Raw genomic sequence first — 18,962 nt, 5'->3', positions numbered from 1 at the left:
TGTGCGCCTCCGCCTGGACCGGGGGCCGCCCCCCCGGTATGCCGGTGCTAACGGCGCGGGCCCGGGCCCCGTGCTCTGCCGGGACTTGCCAGGCAGGCACCGGGCCCCGGCAGCGTGTGGGAGCACGAATGCCAGAGCTCCGCTGTCAAATGGCGGAGCCCTGGCGCCTGCCGGAATGGGGCAGCGGTGCTGCACACACCTGTCAGCGCACTTCGAGGGGCAGCTCTGTGGGGAGCTGCACTCCTCATGAGGCAGGAATTGCAGCTCTTCTTAGAGAGAAGAGAGCAAACCGTGTGCACATGCTGTATCTGCAGTGGGTAGGAGTGGGAAGCGTTTTCCGAACGCTGCTGGTTTTCCTTATCAGGCAGTGCCGGTGATGTCTTCTCAGGAAGGAGTTGTGGGGAAGGGGGGATGTTCTTACCTTCTGCTGGTACCGTTGGAATGCCAGGAATCCTCCCACATCCCAGTTATCTGCTGGGGGAGCCGGAGCACGGCGCCTGGACTCCCTCTCAGCATAGCTCCACTGGCTTCCCTGTGCCCTCTTGAAAGAAATGGCATGGAAATCCAGAAGCTCCCACAAGTGCATACATTTTCCTGACGCCTTTCTTCCACCATGTTGTTCAAAGTTGCGAGGCCAGGGAGTGCCGCTTGCAGCACTCACAGGATTGGGCACTGCAGTGCTGGGGGTCCTGCACCCTTTCCTAGCAAGGGGATGCCAGTTGCTCTAAAATATAAAACTCTTTGCAAATGAGTGTGAGAGGGACATGGGAATTAGTTTTGCCCAGGTCTTAAAGTGGCAGACCCAAGCAATAATCTGCCAACATGGGTGTGTTGTCCACCTCCACAGTGGAGATGTGTCCTGTGGCTGCCTTCACTCTTGCCACGTGCTGCAGGGAAGTATTGCTTGAGTGCAGCTGCATGGTCCACACTGGTTCATCCCTTCCACGTTTTCCAGCATCTCTCTGTCCTGTCTTGTTCATGTTGTCTTCTATAGGAAAAGCCTCCAGTGGTGGCTCGGAATTGACTGAAGTCCATGTTCTGTTGTTTCTCCATGTGCTGGGGAGGGAATGCTTTGGGACCAAATCCAGACAAAGGGTTAATCCTGCCTGGCTGGGAGGCAATGATGTGTGTGCCAAGGCTTCAGAGCAGAGTATTTTCTGGAGTCATGCAAGGTTGGGTGCTGTGGTGAGCTAGGTAGAAATCCAGGTGCTGCTTGACAATGGGTTGCTCTGTGCCCAAGTTTAAATAAAGGCGAGGGACACTTTAAGTGTCAGCTCTGTGTGTATGCATTGTTTTCAAGAGCATCTTTTTAAAGGATGTTCTTCCATCTGTCCCAACTTGTCTAAGCCCTTGTAAACCTGTGTATTCAAATGAAAGCATAAGCGTGGCTCCACTGAAGGTTTTTAACAGAATCCTATTGTTGTAAAGGATTGCTAACATTTTTATGTCCTTCCATTTTTCAGATGCCAGGTTCAGGAGCTCCTAAAAGCGGCTGATTATCTGGCTTTTTGTGGGCTGGACTCAGCATTTCTTGAGGGTTGGGGTGCTTCCAGCTGCCCCAGGCTAGTCATCAAGAATAACTTGTTGCTAAAAAAGAAAAAAAAGTGGGGGAATAACCTGAAACACTTTTTAACCAAACACATGGATGGATCAGCCCTAAGCTGGATGGAAACTTTGGGGCAGTTGAGCACCATCTGAATTTGGGAAGGTTTTTTCTACTGCTTTCTAACCATGCTGCAGTTCAGGTCCTGCTTTTTTTAGCCACATGCTCAACCTTCCCGTGTCCTCCCTGGTGCCTCCTGCATATCTGGGAGGACTGACAGTGGAATGTCACAGTGCTCTCAACAGCCTTTTGGCATCCAGAGCCCTCCATGGATGTCCTCCATGGTGTTAGACCTAGCATTGGGCTCCTGTGAAGAGCAGGAACTCTGGAGGCACCTAGAGCATCCTGCAGGCACGTTCTCTGTGTTGGCAGAGAAGCCCAGTGAGTGGCAGCTCCCCTTTGCTCCCTGCTTTTCCTGCCAGCCCAAGGAAACCATTGGCACCCAGATGGTGTTGTGAAGCTGTCTGACTGGGAGAGCACTTGTAGGGTTCTTGCTGGTTTAGTGACTCCTGCTGTGAACATTGCTTTCCCCAGGAAATATGAGTGTGCAGCAGGGAGCTGGTGTCTGCCTCTGGATGCTTGCCTGAGGCAGCCGGTGGTGTGCAGCAGGTTAGATAAACACCATAGGCATCTCTAGATAAGAATAAAGATGGGTTGTGTTGGTTTTTTTGGAGGCTTTGTGGTTGCTGTTTTCACTTGCCAATTTTTGTTCTCTTTTCCAAGTTCTGGCAATGTTTGGAGGTGTCAGCACTCTGTTTTGCTAAGAGCCAAACATAATTGCAGTGGGAATGCTGGGTGGACCTCTTTGCATGTTGTGATCGGTGCTGGCTGGTTCCTGCAACACAAACACACACACTCTTCTCTGAGCTTAATTGTCAGAAAGCAGCTCGTGATCTCCCTGGGTCTTGACCAGTATGCCCAGGTCTTTGCTTGATGGTGTGTGCCTGTAGAAAGTTAGGTGTTTCCCAGGATTGCTCTGAGGTCATCTCTCCTTCCTCTATTCCCTGCCCTGATTCCTCTGGGATGGGACTTTCTCAGGGCAGCTTGTCAAGTTCTTGGGGTCCCATCCCAAAGGAGTGGCTCTGTGAGGCTTTCCCAGGGCTAACCCAGCCTGGGCACAAGGTTGTACCACATCATACGTGATCCAAGGTATTCCCACCTGCCCACCATCAGTGGGGAAAAAAAGCTGTGTCTGCACAGGTGTTAGTGCATAAGGGATTCCTGTAGTTGTTTGAGGGTTTTTGCTGGGTTTTTTAAAGACCTTTTCTATTGCTCTTTCTAGTCTTTTAAAAATCTTGCAAACTCAGCGTTGTATGTTGGGAAAGGACATTTTTTTTCTCCCACTCTGGAAAGGAAGCATCATTGTGACCCAGGAGTGGAGGGACTAGAAACATGGCTTTGAATCTTTGAGATGCTGCATGCTGAGGACTAGCTGTCCCTCGAAGCTACTTCTCCTCAAGTACTTTTTGGAGTGCCTTAATGCAGTTTGAGGATTGCCTAGACTGAGACATTGGATTTGGTCTTGTCCTCTTTTAATTCATTTGGCTTTTTAATGACCTGCTGGGAGGTCATTAAAGGAAGTTAGGCTAGGAAGTTCAGAAGTACGTATTTCCCCAAAGCAACCCCATGTGAGCATTAGTTGCATGAGGATTAAGCACCTAAATGCTTCAGAAGAAACAATATATTTTTATTGAGTCTCCCACTCTGTGCAGGCAGGATTGCTGGCCCAGTCCCCAGCATGTGTTCCTATCCCATTTTGGTCCTTCAGGTATCACTGAGTGCTTGACCTATGTATGGAGCAGGAGGTGGAGTCCTTTGCTGGCATTAAAACCCCTTCAGCCAAAGGTCCAGCAAGGCAGTTTGGGGGATTAGAGTTGGTCATGCAGCCATGATTTCCATCACTTGTAGGACTGTGATTTGTACCCCTGGATGGATGTCCCAGGTACACTTGCCTCTCTGGAGATATGCTGTGATTTTACTGCTTTAAAGAGCTTATTGTCTCTGGGTGGGTTCAGGCAGGGATTGATAGCACCTCCACCTAATTAGTCATGTGCCAGGTAGTGTGAAAGCAGAGGCTTCTAAATTCCCCAAGGGTCTTATCAAAGGTTTCAGCCAGGATTCATTCTGAGTCTCTTGTTTATTTGTCTTCGTGTCTCTGTATGTGAGAGAAAGGAGCCTATTCAGCTCTCTGAAAAGGGTTATTAAAATCCTTTTTAATCCTACAAAGTTATAAATAAATATCCATGACAGCATGCACCTGCGTATTCATCATTGCATCCTCTCTTCTGGACACCCAGCAGTGTGTCCTTGACATGTGGCTGCTTTCTGAAGCAGGGTAGGAAACTGCAAGTTATTCTGGAAATGGAGAATAAAATCTGGAAGGTTTATCCCTAGTTGTGCATTTGCTAATTTGTTAATTACCCTCTCCTGTAGGAGGAGAATTGGAGTGGAAAGAGGATTGCTGGTGGCTGACACCAGCACTTCTAAAGGAGGACGGAAGGCAGGTTGGAGGGACAATATTTGTAGGTCATTTGGCTTTTCTATGTCCCCGGTCCTACTTGCAGGAGAGCTACAGAGCCTGAATTTTCCTGTAATCCTATGGAGATTAAATTCTTGATTAATTTGACAGGAGACAGGGAGAGTGTCTGTCTCCACTTGCATTATAGGTTGCCAAGGCTCATCTCATCCTCTGGGCTGGACTGGGCGAACATCTCAAGGAAGCTGTGCTTTGAGGGTCGTTTCTGGCTCTTCTGGAGGCATTGGGAGAAAGACCTCATTGCTTGGGTTTTCCCCATTTTGGTCTCATCCTTGAACGTGCGAGGGAATGGAAATTCTCTTCTTTGGCTGGGGAGGAGTATTTCCAAGGCTTGAGCAGGCTCTTCCCTCTCAAGATTCCTCCTGTGTTCTGTGTGGTGACAAATATAACCTGTGTTCTGACATGGGGAATGGACTGTGTGTAATAACAGGGCAATGTTCACAGCTTGCATTGTGCTTTCGCTGATGACTGAATGCTGTGGAAGATGAACACAGCAGACATTCTGGACCTGCTGGCATATGAGTGCCATGGTTGTGTTTGTGTGGATGCTTTGGCAAATACCCCTCAGAGCTTGCCTTTTAAGAGCTATATTGTGAGTCGTCCCCTAAAGATGATGCACCAAATCTAGATCAGCCTAGAGCCCCAAGATACCTAGACCTAGTCTTGCCCCTGCACTGGGGGCAAAGCTAGGTCCATCCTGGGCATGGCATCAGGGTGCACACAACTGCACAAGAAAAAAAGAGCATGGCAGTGCAATAGCCTTTCGTCTTTCCCCTCTAATCTACACGCTTGCTAATTTTTCTTCTCCCCCTTGTGAAGAAACTACGGATTTACTTCCAGCTGCTTTCATGAAGTCACTCTTCGCATGTGGGACTGGGGGTGACGGTAATGGTTACAGGAATAGCAGGTGCTGCCAATGGTTCCCTTGCAAACCTTTGTGTTTAGGGCAGACTTTCCTAGCCAGCCCTGCCAGCTCTTCTCCCCCCATGGACAATAACCATTAGTGCTGCAGGGGAGAAACACGATGCAGGAAGGTGTGAAAGATGATCCTTCCGCTTCCAGGCTGAAGCGCTGTAATGTGAGTGTGTGCAGTAGGTGGAGGGGTGTTTTTGCTGCTTTTAATTTATAATGAGCTTTTGGTTGGTGGCTCATCTGTGGGGTGGACTGACTAGTAATCATCCCTAAAATGTCACTGCCTGTGATTCTTGATGTTTCACATGACTCTCAATGCTGACCTGCCATGGCCACAAATCTTAATCTTAACTTGTCTAAGAGGGAGAGAAGGTTTCCCTGCTTTTTCACAGTGCTGTTTCTGAAGTTTCCATGTAGGTCTGATGCTGTAACAGGCCCAAAAGCTTGGGTTAAAAACTAGAAATCCTGACAGGTGGGGTTAGGATGGAGTGAGTGTCTTTGACATCAGTCATGATGTGAGCCTCCCTCCCCTAAATCCCTGCTGAAGGCCATCACCCTGAGGACCATCCCCATCCTGCATCACAGCCCTGGGCAGGATTTGTCCCTGACTCTTCCTGCCCTGCTCAACATTGGCGAGCCTCCTCAGGCATGTTAGCATGGGTCTGTAATTTTTGGGAGGAAGTGGAGCAGAAAATCTCTAAGCCTCTATTTTTCTCTTAATGGGGGGTTGCTGACATGGTGCTTATGGCTCTCCAGAAATCTGTCTCTTTGGGCAGTTCCTGCAAGATTGCAAGATCCTTGTGTGGGACATGTCCCCCATGGGCTGCCAGAGGATTTTGGTGGTGGTCTGTGACTTCTGGCTCAAGTCAAGCTTTAGCTCTCGAGCATGCAAATGCCACAAGACATAGTTTTCCTTTGATCTCCTTTAGTGCAAAAAGCCCTTGAAACACGGATGTAAGTTTTGCTGATGCCAAGTGTGCATTATGTATTGTAGGATGCCCCCAGCAGAAGCTGTTTGCTATTGAAAGGCAGCAGACCCTAGGGAGTGTTTGGGCTCGGGTCCATCCATACATCCCTGGTAAAAGTGCACCATCAGGTTAAATTACTTATTTTGGTAATTGGCTAAGTTTTAGGGCTTTCTGTCAGGTGCAACATATCAGAGTAGGGAGCTGGATGGGGGATGATGGGTGAACTGAGGATATGGGGTTATTATGGCTTCCCCTAAATAAGCTGCTTGGGCGTGAATTAGAGCCCCATCCTGCTGCTTCCTTGCTCCTGGGTGCTTGTGGCTGCCTTGCGTAAGAGCTGGTGGCTTCCTTAGGCCTGGGGGCTGAGAAGCCCTTGCACACCCTCCCTGTGACAGTGGAAGAGTGAAGAGCTGCCTCTCTGGGCTGTGACCACTCTGGCAGGACTCGTTTGTCACCTCTTGAGCTTGTTTAACCCATGTCAACTCTTTGTGCAGGGATGAAGTTAACCCATTTTCTGCTCCAGTTTGGAGCTCTGTGCAAGCATCTCGCCCGCACTCTGATAGCCCCCACGGTGATGGACAGGACACTGCCCTCTTTGATAGGCGACCGTCTGGACTGCCTTGCACCGGGCCAGGGGATGTGTTCCTTCAGGATCCTGGGGCCAGCGTCCTCAGGACGAGCTGGAATGGTGGAAAGGTCATGCACCAAGTGGCTGCAGGCAGGGGCTTTGCCTGGTGCTCCCAGCTGCGGTGGCAGGGAGCATCGGTGGTTACCAGACTCTGCTGCACGGACAGCTTGTTCAGAGATGTGGATGGTCATCTCTGCCCGGCATGGGAACTTCCAGCCTGGGAAGTGCCACGGCATCAAACCTTGCTGTACCTGATCCGTGCTCAGTGTTGGCCCTGCTGGTCAACCCTGACCACAGCATCGCCTTCTGTCCTGGGATGGACATGGCATGGAAAGCCCAGCAGAGCTGCTCAATCCCTGCAACAGCTCAGCCAAGGACAGGTGATGCCACTCCAAAAGAGGGTCCCGAAGCAGGAGGATACAGTTCATGGTCTGGAGGGAAACCTGGACCACGTTCCATCCCCTCCAGCCTGCTGCAGGTGCTGTCAGGAGGCTTCAGTTATTTATGGATCTTCTCTGTGTTGGTCACCTGAGTAACAGGGAGACTTCTGCCCCACCAGAGGTTTCAGCAGATGGGCAAGTACCATCTCCCCTTTGGTGCCCAGGAGCTGGGCCTGGTACTTCAAGCAGGGAGAGACATGAGGAAGTATTAAATAGCTGCTGGATGTGTCACCGCAGCAGTTGATGCAGAGCAGTGAGTCACAGCCAGCCTGCCAGCGCCCCGGCATGGAGGATGGCAGCACAGGGCCACCCTTCCCCTCCCCTCTTGCTGCTTACTCATGCATTGGGTTGGGGCTTTTTTACTGGTGTGTCTGCACACGGCCAGGATGAGCATCCCCCTGGCACTGGGTGGGAGAGGGGCCAGAGGGTCAGGTTCGAAGTAGAAATAAAACAACTGAGAGCACCCCAGCATTTTCCTGGACTGCATCCAAAGGGATGCAAAGCTGCTGGTCCCCATGGACGCCTTGGTGCTTCAGGGATGGCGGGCTCATCACAGCCTGCTCCCAAGTACAAATGCAGTTTATTAACTGTGAGACTTTGACTCTACTCTCAGTCCAAACCCTGACACGAAAGGCTGGTCTTCTGGATTCCTTTCACTTTTAATTAGGCTTTCTTGGAAGCCTTCCCTGTGGTGCTGCTCTCCTGCCACCTGGCCCTGTACCCAGCTCACTGCCAGGGGGTGGACATAGTGAGGGAGGTGAGTGAACCTGCAAAAATGGGTGAAACCTTAATGCTGGCAGGTTGCCCATCTCAAAACCTCTATTCTGGTCTCAGATGGTCCTTTTCAGGAGCTGTGGTAGAGGTGGTTGGGGTGCTTTGGGATTTGGGCTGCAGCAGGCCTTGCTGTTGGGTGCAAAATGGGTGGATTTTTTCCAAAGTGAATTTTTTTTTTTTTTTTTTTTTTTTAATTCTTGTGTGTGGCAAGTTGTAGTAGAAAGGCTCTTGCAAAGCGCTTGCAGTCCTTGGCTGGAAGGTGCTGTCTCAGCTTCTGAGAGACCCCATAGGACACACAGCAGGTGGCCCTACAAACCAGGGGTGGTCCTCACTTCTGTGAGAAGGGTGACTGGCCGATTTTCTTGGCTGGGTGTGTATCATTTCAGGGCCCGGGGAGGTCACCAAACCCTTATGAGTCCCAGCAGCCATCAGGATGGCAGTTTGCAGGAACAAAATGTGTATCCTCCTGCACATGCAGAAATACTCCATCTCCTCTTTCTTTAGCCTGACAGTTTCAGGGAGGCTGGGAGACAGCAGTGCCAGGAATCAAAATAAAGCTGCAAGATCTGAGATTTTTAATTTTTTAAAAAAATTTTTTTTTAGCGTCAGCATTTGAAATTCTGACTTTCAGTTAGGAAATCTGTTGAAGTCATGGTATGAATCATCCCTACCCTCAATTTTAGGACCCATCACATGGGGAAAGGGAACAGAAAATTAGTCATTTTGTTAATCTGCTTCAAATAAAAATTATTTAGAAATCTATAGTGAGGAGGGGATAAGAATAAAATGAGCAGCTGTCATGTATCCTGGCACCCACAGCCACCTGCTGGCTTCCCTGGTGCTGTTTTGGGGCAGGGGCAGGGCCTGGCAGCTGCCTGCACTTCTGGTTCATGATCAAAGTGACCTCCTAGGGCAAATACAAACAGAGGCAGCTGGAAACCTGCCTTCTGCTGAGAAGCTGCTCTTCCCCAAGAAAAGTCATTCTTGCCCAAAAAAAAGTCCATTATTTCTCCTAGCCGGTGGTGTAATGAAGACACCCACTATTAATGCAGGGGGTCGGCAGAGAAACTCATGAATAGAGGGGTCTATTTGCAAGTGGAGCAATGAGACTCTCCCCCAGCTGCTGTGGTTTTGAGTGGTGGTAAAGAACTGAGTGGGTTACAGCAAAGGTGATGCTGGGGGCAAGGTGAATGTTTTTAGGTTTATTGCCTGGTGGGTTTTTTTGAACTAGGGTGGTGCTGAGTGCAGCCTGTGATGTCCCTCCCAAGCAGGAGCTGAGGGGTTCGAGGAGCATTGCAGGTCCCCTCAGATAAGGACGGGCCTTCATCATGTCAGCTCCCTCGTGAGGCCAGGGATTTAGGGGAAGAGGGGCAGCCAGGCTGGTTTTGGGTGGGAGCTGATCCTGCCCAGAAGGCAGGGGGAGGGCAGGCAGAGAAAGGAGCAGCCCCCAGCCCTATTTAACAATACCCTTCAAGGGGACAGATAACATCCTGTATCTGACAGCGAGCTGGAGACGACTCCCAAGACCCCCCCAGAGGTTACAGCAAGGACTTGCAAGGATCTAAGGAAACAATAAAATCCATTGGATTTTGGGGTGCTGGAGAATGTGGTGGGGGATATGCCCTGGCTGCTTTTTGGGGGGGTTTCTCTTACATGAGGAGGAAAGCTGGCTGCCTCTCTTGCAGCTTTTTGGCAGCGGTGTGCTGCATGCTGGTAAATGATTGCCTGGAACACGGGCCAAGGCGGGGCTGGAGGTTGGTGCTTGGTTTGAACCCGGACGGGTGCTCGGGACCCGTGTGCCGGCAGCCATCCTGCTCCCACAGCCCACAGCATTCAGCAGCCACTGGATTTTGCAGGCAAGGTGAGACTGTTTGGTGTGACTCAACAAGCTGGGTTATTTTTCTTATTTATTCTTAAGCTCCTGACCCCCTTACTGGGTCACAGCGCAAGAAGGTGGATTTGAGACTAGTTTGGTCCCTGGCCAGGGATGGGGGGTGGGGTGAAGAGGGAGTGCTCTCTGGGGTGTGTTGTGCTCCAGTTTTGGTGTTAGGGTGCTGCTGAGGGGGAGGTTGGGGGGTGGTGAACAACAGTGGCTTCAGAGTGAGTTGGGTGGTGCCACAGTGGCACCTGGACTTTGCTCCATGCCGGTGGACACTTGCAGCCTTGAATACACAGGATTGAGGAGTGGTGCCAAAACACGGCTTTAAATTTAAATCTAGCAAATTCAAGTGGTTTGGGGCTTACAGGGAGGTGGGCCGAACCCAAGGTGTCCTTCAGCTCCACAGTTTTCCCCGGTCGCTCAGCCAAGGCAAACATGAGCTCAGCGCCGAGGTATTTGCAATGGCTCATCTGTGCCCGTGTTTTGGAGGTGGGCAGGGAGGTGGCACCAACAGGACCTGGCACCTGCGCAGAACGTCCTCACCAAGCTGTGTCTTCCTTGGTTTCTCCTTGCCTTTCTCATACCATGATTAAAATTCTTTGTCACCGGAGACAGGACCCTTCAAGCCCTCCCTTTGATTACTCAAGTAGGCAACAAAAAATAATGAAGAAGTGGAGTTTAACCTAAGGTCAGGCTTTCTCACGGTCTGGCTGCAAACTTGGGACATCTGGAGGAGAGGGATGATGGGGCTGCAACTAGCCAGGTGAGGTTGGGAAAGCAGTTTGTGACCCCCTGGATGGAGGGCCTGGAAATTTTGCGTATGTTACTCCATCCAGGGCTTTCAGACAAGACTGATACTGTCAGAACCAGTGTTATAGCAGGGAAAATAGGTACATCTTTTCACGGTGTTTGAAAACACTGTAAGCTCAAATATTGGAGTTTTTTACAGCTTGTGCTTAATTTTTTAAAATTTATGACAGTTGCAGTTGTTGAGCTGCTGGAAGAGCAGGAGTTGGGTGTGCCCAGGCTAACAGGTGTTACTTTAAGGTAGTAGTAGCTACTGGATCGGAGCTGAGCTGTGCCCTGGTGTTGGTCAGAGCCTGGCCTTTGTCATGGGTGTTTATGCCTGGCTCCCCCTCCCAAACCCTACCTTTAGTCATGCTTTTGTTCAGAAAGAGGCTTTATTTTAATTTCTTAATCCCTCTCTGATAAATTGAGATGGATGTAAATATGAAAAGATTAAAATGTGCACTATCTGCACCTTCCCTCTATATCATTGCAAAAGCAGGCAGCTAGCAGTTCCTCTGCCTTTTCCAATGCAGTTTAGAAAATCCCTCACTGCCACTGTCAAATTGTCAGAGAAATTGCAGTGAAAGTCCAGCAAACCCATTAAAAGTCTGTGCTCACAGCAGAAATAACCTGGGCATCTTTTGGGCACCACACAGGCATGCAAACCCCATCGTTTCCCACCATGGGAAGATTTGGACCCACTGTCCAGACATGAGGGAAGAAAAAAATATTTTCTTTGCAGGTGAATATCAGTGTTTAATAACATCAGCAAAAATGCAATCTGTGCAGAGGGTGGCAGGGAACAACTTCTTGGTCTAGGATTCACCCCATGGAATGATGATTTAATGACACCGCTTTTAAAGCCTCTTGCATTCCTTGTTAGTGGCTTGGGATGGAAACCTTGTTTCTTTTCTCTGCACAGGCAGCCTGTCCTGCAATGACCCAGAGCACCTGAGGCCCAGCAGCCGTGGGGATGGAGCTGAAGGTCTGGGTGGATGGGATCCAGAGGGTCGTGTGTGGAGTCTCAGAGCAAACCACCTGCCAAGAAGTGGTCATCGCCCTGGCACGGGCCATTGGTGAGCCATCTCCATCTGCTGGGGGAATGCCCCATCTGCAGGTTCTTCCTGGGAAGAGGAGTCCTTGGGTGGGTGGAGGTCTTGCTCTGTGGTGGTGGGGATGCCTGTGGGGCAGCAGCTTCAGCACACCCCTGCTGGCCTCTGCTTTCTCGACCTGATGTGCTCACCTCCTCCCGGCAGGTCAGACGGGCCGCTATGTGCTGGTGCAGAAGCTGCGGGAGAAGGAGCGGCAGCTGCTGCCGCTGGAGGGTCCCTTGGAGTCACTGGCCAAGTGCGGGCAGTATGCCAACGACGTGCAGTTCATCCTGCGGCGGACAGGCCCCAGCATGGCCGAGCGGCCCTCCTCGGAGGGCGCTCCCCAAGCTCCCGAGAGGACGTTCATCCGGGCCAGCTTGCCCATCAAGCCCAGGCTCACCAGCATAGATGGACCCCGTTCCAGGGAGCCAAAAAAATCCATGACCTTCAGCCTGGGTCCTACAGGCTCCAGCGACCTGTTCACTGTGGGCCGATGGAGGCACCAAACACGGGATGGGATAGACTTGGAGGGTGGTGGGATTGTCCAGCCCTCCAAGGAGGAGCTTTTTAGGAGAGTGCTGCAGCAGCAGGAGCAGCTGCATTCATTGGAGGCCCATGGGGACACCCTAGAAATGGACCTACAGCTCTGGGAGCGCAGCCGGGTTGCCGGCCAGGAGAATGAGATTCTCTATCTGGAGCAACTGGTGCGGAGGAATGAGACGGAGCTGGGTGAGGAGGAGTTTTGGCAGAGTGAGCTCCGGCTGGAAAAGGAGTGCGAGCGGGAGCGGCAGGAGCGGGTTAGGAGCCTGCGGGCCAGCCTGGAGGAGTACACCCAGAGGATATATGAGCTGAGTGTCCGGACTGAAGCCCTGCAGGAGGAGATCCAATGGGAGATGGCTGAGAGGGCCAAGAGGGGGAAGGAGATCTCTGTGCCCAGTCCCATAGAGCTAGAGGACATGGCCACCAAAATGAAAAGGGACCTGGAGGCCAAGGTCAAGCAAGGCACCCAGCTGGAGAGCAACCTGGCCAGCGTGGAGAAGGCCCTGGAGGAAGCTGAAAAGAACCTGCAGGTAGATAGGACTGAGTTGAGCCACCCCATGGGGTGGCAGGACCTTCAGGGGTGGGTGGGACCAGCTTGCCAGCCGCATTAGACCAATGGGTTGAGTGGGGTTGGTTACCACACCTGTGCAGTGAACTTGGGGCTGGGTGCACAGCTCTCAGCAGCAGTAATCACTGTCAGAGGGACACCACCATTCTTGTTCCACTGGCACAGGGTCCCACACCCATCGCTCTCCGTGCAAGCTGCGTCTGGGCTAATGCTCCTGCTGACCAGTGCACCGGGAGCACAGCATCACCCTGCTCCAGCACAGACAATGGTGCTGGAGCAAGTGGTCCATGTGTGGGGTTGGTGGCATTGGCACAAGGGTCAATGTCATCTTGGATGAAGGACTCACAAAGGGGATAGCACAGGTCCCCATGGTGCCCGTGCACAAAGCCTTTTGACCATGCAGGGCTTGGGCTCATGGTGGGAGGCTGCACAGTGTGGAGATGGCAGCTCTGGGGCTGAGCCGTGGTGCCCCCCCAGCTCACGGTTGGGGGCTGTGCAGTGTGGAGATGGCAGCTCTGGGGCTGAGCCACGATGCCCCCCCAGCTCATGGTTGGGGGCTGTGCAGTGTGGAGATGGTGGCTCTGGGGATGAGCTGTGATGCCCCCCAGCTCGCCTGTTGCAGCCTCCCAGCATCGGGGGGTCAAGGGGCTGCATGACTGCCGCCGTCCACCCACCGGGTCCTTTTTAGTGGAGCAAAACGGGGAAGCTTTTATCCAGCCGGGCCTTCCCCAGGCTGCCCATGCTTTCAGCGTCTTTCCTTGAGCATCTCATTTGCGTTTGGCATCTCCCGGCACGGCGGCGGCCGCCGTTTGATGGCTGCTCGCACCCTCTTGTGGAGATGCAGCAAAGCAGGGCTGTTCCCAAACCAACGCCTTCTCGTCCCCACTGTCTGGGCACCCCCCTTCCTACGGGCCCTCGGAGAGGGGCGACCGAGCCACAGTACCCCTGAGGTCCCCTCTGCTGGCTTCGGCAGGGTGAGCCCCAGCGGGGGAGCAGCCCCAGGGGATGAATGCAATCTGGCTTGGGGCATGGGGGGAACATGCAGCTCACCCTGTCCCCCCCTCGGTGTGTGTTTTGCAGGCCCAGACCCAAGAGCTGGAGGAGTTAAATAAGGAGCTGAGGCAGTGTAATTTGCAGCAGTTTATTCAGCAGACGGGGGCCACGGTGACCGTCCTGCAGGCCAGGTCCGAGGAGGACGCCCAGCCGGAGCCGAGCCCGTGCGAGCTGCCAGCCTACCGGAGAAACGGAGGTCAGCACGCTGCCGCTGGCTCGGCCGCGGGGGCTGCTCCGCGGGACCCCTGCCCGCTCCCTGCCTCCTTCTCCAAGGGGTCAGCCCCAAGGCTGACCAGTTCTCCCCTGGGCACTCAGGTTAGGCAGGTGGGGGTTTGTGTGCTGGCATGGCAGTCGCTCACCACTCCAGGGGGTTGCAGAGATTTGCCAGCCCTGGGGCTCCTTCCTCCTCCCCATTGAAGCCTGGGGGCTGCTCGTAGACATGCACAGGAGTCGGATCCTGCATTGCTGCTTTTGGGGCCGAGGTGGCTGCAGGGAGCTTTCCTTCGAGGCCTCGCTCATGTCACCACAGCGGCTGCAAGCAAAAGGCAGGTGGCTGAAGGCCAGCGTCAGTCCCCAGGGGCTGTGGGCTGGTGGGGACATGCTCTGGCCGCCAAAGACCTTTCTGTATTTGGCGAGGGAGGGGTGGTGCCCAGGGCCTTGTCTGCATCCTCACAGGCATGAGAGGCGGCGGCGGGGGGTTCTCATGGAAAGGGACCTGGTCATTTCTCCTGCGGAGCACCCGGAGCGGATGACGTGACTGCCCTGCGGCACTGCGACGGCCGTTCCCAGCGAGCGTGGGAGGCCGAGCCCTGCCTGAGCTGGATGTTTTTCCCCATCCTGTAGGTTTTTCTCCCACCGCTGGCACCGACTCGCCTCCCCAGGTCAGCACCAAGCAGCTCCTCGGCCATCCCAGGACCCTGCCGGAGCCCCTGGTGTCCAGCCTGAACCCCGAGGGTGCGTATGTTCTCGTGGGGCCCTGGGAGCCTGAGCTGGTCTGCAGAGGATGGGTGGGAACAGGGGAGAGGCTTTTGCTGCCCAAAATGGGCTGCAGAGAGCAAGCGTGTGCTGGTGGTGGGAGGCCAGAGCTATTTATAGATGCCATTAGGAAGCGCAAAGCTCACACTCCGGCAGTTTCTGCTCTGCTGCCAGGGGCTCTCACGCTGGCAGCCCGGCTCTCTGCCCTGCCAGGAGCTGTGGAGGATGGGTCTCATCCCCTGTCCTGCCACTCTGTATCCCCTAGGGTTAAGACCTTGCTCAGTTAGGATGGGGAGAACTTGTCTCCTGTCTTTTACAGGAGCTACTTTTGCTCCATCTTAGTGACCAGTTCACCCCAAAACCCTTTCTACCTCCTGTGACTCTCTTGTCACCTTGCACCTGTTTTTTGGGTGCAGCAAAAGTGAGCTGTTGTAGGGACACCTCCCTGCCGTGGTGATGCTGCCTCCACCTTGGCATCCTACTCCCACCCACGCCATCTTTGCCTCAGCAAAGCCCTGCTGCCATCCTCCCCACAGCCCAATCCATCCACCTCCATCCTTCAGGACACTGCAGCAACTGCATTTCCATCTCCCAGTCCAGGCTTTGTGCTCGCAGACATCCTGTTTTCCACTCCCCTTTTTGCAGGTGTTCACCCACCATGGTGGGATTGCTCAGGTGGTTTTTTCTCTTGTCTTGCAGTTGTATCAACCAGGCAGAGCATCTGGAGGTAGAAGGGCCCAGGCAGTGGAGGATCAATTGCCTTCAAAGTGTAACTGTATAAATAAACCATATTATATATATATATATATATATATTTTATATTTTTTTTTACTGCTTTATATTGTGAATGGATGTGGATGGCCAGACAGAATATTTTTACAGACTTTAAAGTAAAACTAGAGACTGAGGACACAAAACAACCCTCTTCCCCTGAGGATGAAAGCGACTCCCTTCTAATTTTTTTTAAGCCATTTCTATATTCAACAGAAAGCAGCAGTGCATCCATTCTGCATAGCCTTCTCAAAAGACCCATCGTGCATTTGGAAAAGTCCTTGTTCCTTTGACTAGGGGAGCGAAGCTGCAGTGGAGACCTGCGTGGAGGCTCACCTGGATGGAGCAAGTTAACAGATTTTACAGCAACTCGTCACAGCAAGCGGGGCCGTGACAAACAGCCTCTTCACTGGCTGCAGGGGAGGCACAAAAGCAGCTTTAAGACAAATTTCTGGCCCCTCTTTTTTTATGTATATTATAAGAAACCTGTAGGAGAAACCCACTTTCCGTGGTGCCATGGACCACGCTTCAAGACAGCACACAGCGGGAGCTTGTTTTTCTTAAATCCATTTAATTTTTCAACTTCTTTTTAAAATAAAAAAATTGCAGAATGAGCCCTTCCCCAGGGGTGATGTGAGTGGGGAACAGGAACAAAATACTCTTGGTGACATTTCCCTGATATTTTAATTTTTTTTTTTTTTTACTTGATGGCCAGTAGTTACCATTTTGTTCATCTGTCCCAGTGGGTTGCCTTGTATTTTAATTGCAAAGCCAAAGCGGTTTGGGGAGGGGATGAGTTCATCGGGGAGATCCCCGAGCCTGTTTTCAACGTATTGTATGCAAAAGATGTGACTTGGGCTCAGCGTTCACCGTGAAACCCCGCTTCCTCTGTGCAAATGTAAATCCTGTGCGCCACAGATCCAATTTTCAATAAATCTTTGGGAAAGGATTTGAGCAAAGCGAGTGTGAGCGTGCTGTTGTGGCCAGGGTGAGCCGTCCCTGCCGGCGCCTGCTTCAGTGCCTGACGGCCACATCCGAGCGGTTTGTGCACCCCGCAGCTGCCTCTTCCATTTCCAAGCCATCTCTTTCTATTTGCCGAATGAGAGCTGTGAGTATTTTATAACCGACTGAGTCTTATGCACACAGTGCTCTTTTCTGCTTTTTTTTTCCTCCCTCCTTTTTTTTTTTTTTTAAATCACGAAGTGCTTTACAACCAGGGGATGCAGCTTGTCTCCGGTGAGATGTGGCCATCTCTGGGATGAAACATGGCAGCATTTTAATAATGCACAGCAGCAGCTTGGAGCATTTTAGGACAGGAGGTGAAGGGAGTGGTGCTCGGCTGCAGACAGGAGCAGGTAAGGGGAAATTTCCCGTTTGCCTCCAAGCCTCTTTGTCCGCATCTGGATAAGAGCAGCCAGGAATGTCAGCTCTTGCTGTCCGTCACCATCTCCCCTGAGATTCTGCTGGGCTCTCAGGACATCCTCCCCTCTCAAAGCTGATTTGCAAGGTGCCAGGACAGCCCAGCAGGCTGATCAAGTGATAGTAAAGGATTAAAGTTTGCTTTGTTGGGAGATCCACTGGTACCGCTGTGTCTCAGGTTATGACTGGAGAGCCGCCACAGTGGGGAGATGCAATTTCTAAGTTGCCTTTATTGAATCGGGTTTTTCGGGCGGGTTGTTTTCAAGCTCCTCCTCACCCTCCTCAATTCATGTATCTCAAGGAAAATTAGTTAAAAATGTGTTTGTTCCATGCAGCTGCATCTACTTTCTCCTGATTGCTTGCTTTTTGGGCTTCATGTGCTTATTTTTTTGGACTCTTGTTTTTAAAGATTCTGCCTTGTGAATAGTAGGGTGATGGAGATTGTAAAGAGCATTTCAGTACTTTTTATAGGGGGAAAAAGTGGGTTCAGAAAACCCACTTGCCTTGGACATGACCAGATTTCAGGCTGTTACAGGACATCCTCTGCATATCCCAAAAAACTGACCTCTGCATGTTTAAACTGGATCTTTCTTTTTTGGAGCTACGTTTGTAGCCTTGCCTTCCGCAAAACAAACAGGACTAAAGGGAAAAGGGTCATCCCTTATGGCAGTTCCAAAGGGGGAGAGAAAATTAATCCAAATCACTGACTTTGTGGGGGATTTTTTTCCCCCTCTGTTACGATTATATATTATTTATTGGTTTTGCAGGTTCAGTCATGATCTCACAGGCCAAACCAGCACCAGTCTTTTCTGGAGGGAGGTGTGGGAGGGTGTGGAAAATAAGGATTTAAAATACATATATCACAGCAAATTTTGGCCCTTCAGCTGTTGCCCCTTGGCTGGCATTCGGGATTTGGAACAGTTGCGTGGGTAGGAGATAGAGTATGTAACTTGACTGTGTCCCCCACTGAAGTCTGATAACTAGGCATGGGGTTCGGGAGAGTGCTGTGACCCAGCGCCTCACTGTTTTCAGCTCAAGACTGTGGCTCTTTGCCAGTTTTCTTCATTTTGTGTCCAACAAACCATCACCCAGCTGCTGCCTAGGCCAGCAGCATTGTGTGAGGTAATAAATTACTTTGATTAACACCTCTGTCCCTGCTGTGGTGCACGTGGGGGAGAGGTGGTAATCAAACTCATGTGTTACCTCAGGAGCTCCCCAGCGAGGGTGACCTATATTCCTCCCGGCTCGGGGGGCCCGCGCTGCCTGGGTGAGCGCACGGGTCCCCGCCTGTTATTTAACGCAGCGAGGCTCAATACCCACTCCTGCTGCCCCGCCTTCCCGCTTTTATCTGCTCTAAAGTCTGTGTCAATAATACATTTCTGCCATTGAATATTTTATTGATGGTTTGACTTTTTTGCTGCTCGCAATTCCCATTTCAAGGCTGCGTGATTGTTCCTAATTAAAATTTTATGCCCTGGGACAAGCCTTCTTGCTACACTGGAGATGATGCTGTCCTTTTCTAGGCCACTACAGAGTGGTAGGAAGAAATTACCATTACCCATTGTTATGAGATTAAAACAAAGCAAATAAATTATTGGTTTTTTCCCTTAAAAAACAAACCAAAAGCCTTGCGTACGGCGCGTACTGGAGAGGGAACAACTGGCTCGCGGGCAAGGCAGGGATCCAAGCATGCAGGGTGGCTCGAGGATGCTGTGCCTGGCTGCGTGGGGACTCGTGTCCCCATGGCACTGTGGGCAAGTCTTCCTTCCCTGTAGTGGGCGGGAATGGACTTCAGAGCTTCTCTCCTCAGATGCTTCTCCTGGCTAGTTCCAGTGCCACCCAAAAATCACAAAGCAAGGGATATACCTGTTTTTCACGAGTGAGCAGTCCCGCTTTTTTGTTGGTTTATTTTTATAAATCTGCAGGTTCTGTCAGCACAAGGCACCATTCAGGAGAGTATTTCAGCCACCTCCAGTCTCCCTGGTGCCCTTTTCCGGGCTGCACTACCTGATTTTT

The 18,962-nt window shown here is 51.7% G+C and overlaps 1 protein-coding gene and 1 long non-coding RNA gene across 6 annotated transcripts in view; both read left to right on the top strand.

Annotated features, from left to right (window-relative positions):
* The window catches only part of LOC103620695 (ras association domain-containing protein 8), a 44,683-nt gene extending 28,197 nt beyond the window's left edge, over positions 1-16,486 (top strand). For 2 of the 5 annotated variants that reach the window (XM_017742183.1, XM_017742182.1), the window contains exons 2-5: positions 11,452-11,605; positions 11,786-12,690; positions 13,809-13,977; positions 14,625-15,449. In XM_017742183.1, the coding sequence (XP_017597672.1) occupies positions 11,503-11,605; positions 11,786-12,690; positions 13,809-13,977; positions 14,625-15,043 (1,596 nt within the window). In that variant the 5' untranslated portion in view covers positions 11,452-11,502 and the 3' untranslated portion in view covers positions 15,044-15,449. The other 3 variants (XM_008639361.2, XM_017742181.1, XM_017742184.1) reach the window with 3 other exon arrangements.
* Positions 3,171-18,962, top strand: part of LOC108448562 — a 23,568-nt gene continuing 7,776 nt past the window's right edge. The window contains exons 1-2 of the long non-coding RNA XR_001864496.1: positions 3,171-3,183; positions 10,186-10,192. This is a non-coding gene — a long non-coding RNA (uncharacterized LOC108448562). The remainder of the gene's footprint in view (positions 3,184-10,185; positions 10,193-18,962) is intronic.

This window comes from Corvus brachyrhynchos, unplaced genomic scaffold, assembly GCF_000691975.1.
Source record: "Corvus brachyrhynchos isolate BGI_N302 unplaced genomic scaffold, ASM69197v1 scaffold115, whole genome shotgun sequence".
NCBI classification, from domain to species: domain Eukaryota; kingdom Metazoa; phylum Chordata; class Aves; order Passeriformes; family Corvidae; genus Corvus; species Corvus brachyrhynchos.
Note: the sequence above shows the minus strand (reverse complement) of the source record. Positions and strands in the feature narration are given on the sequence as shown.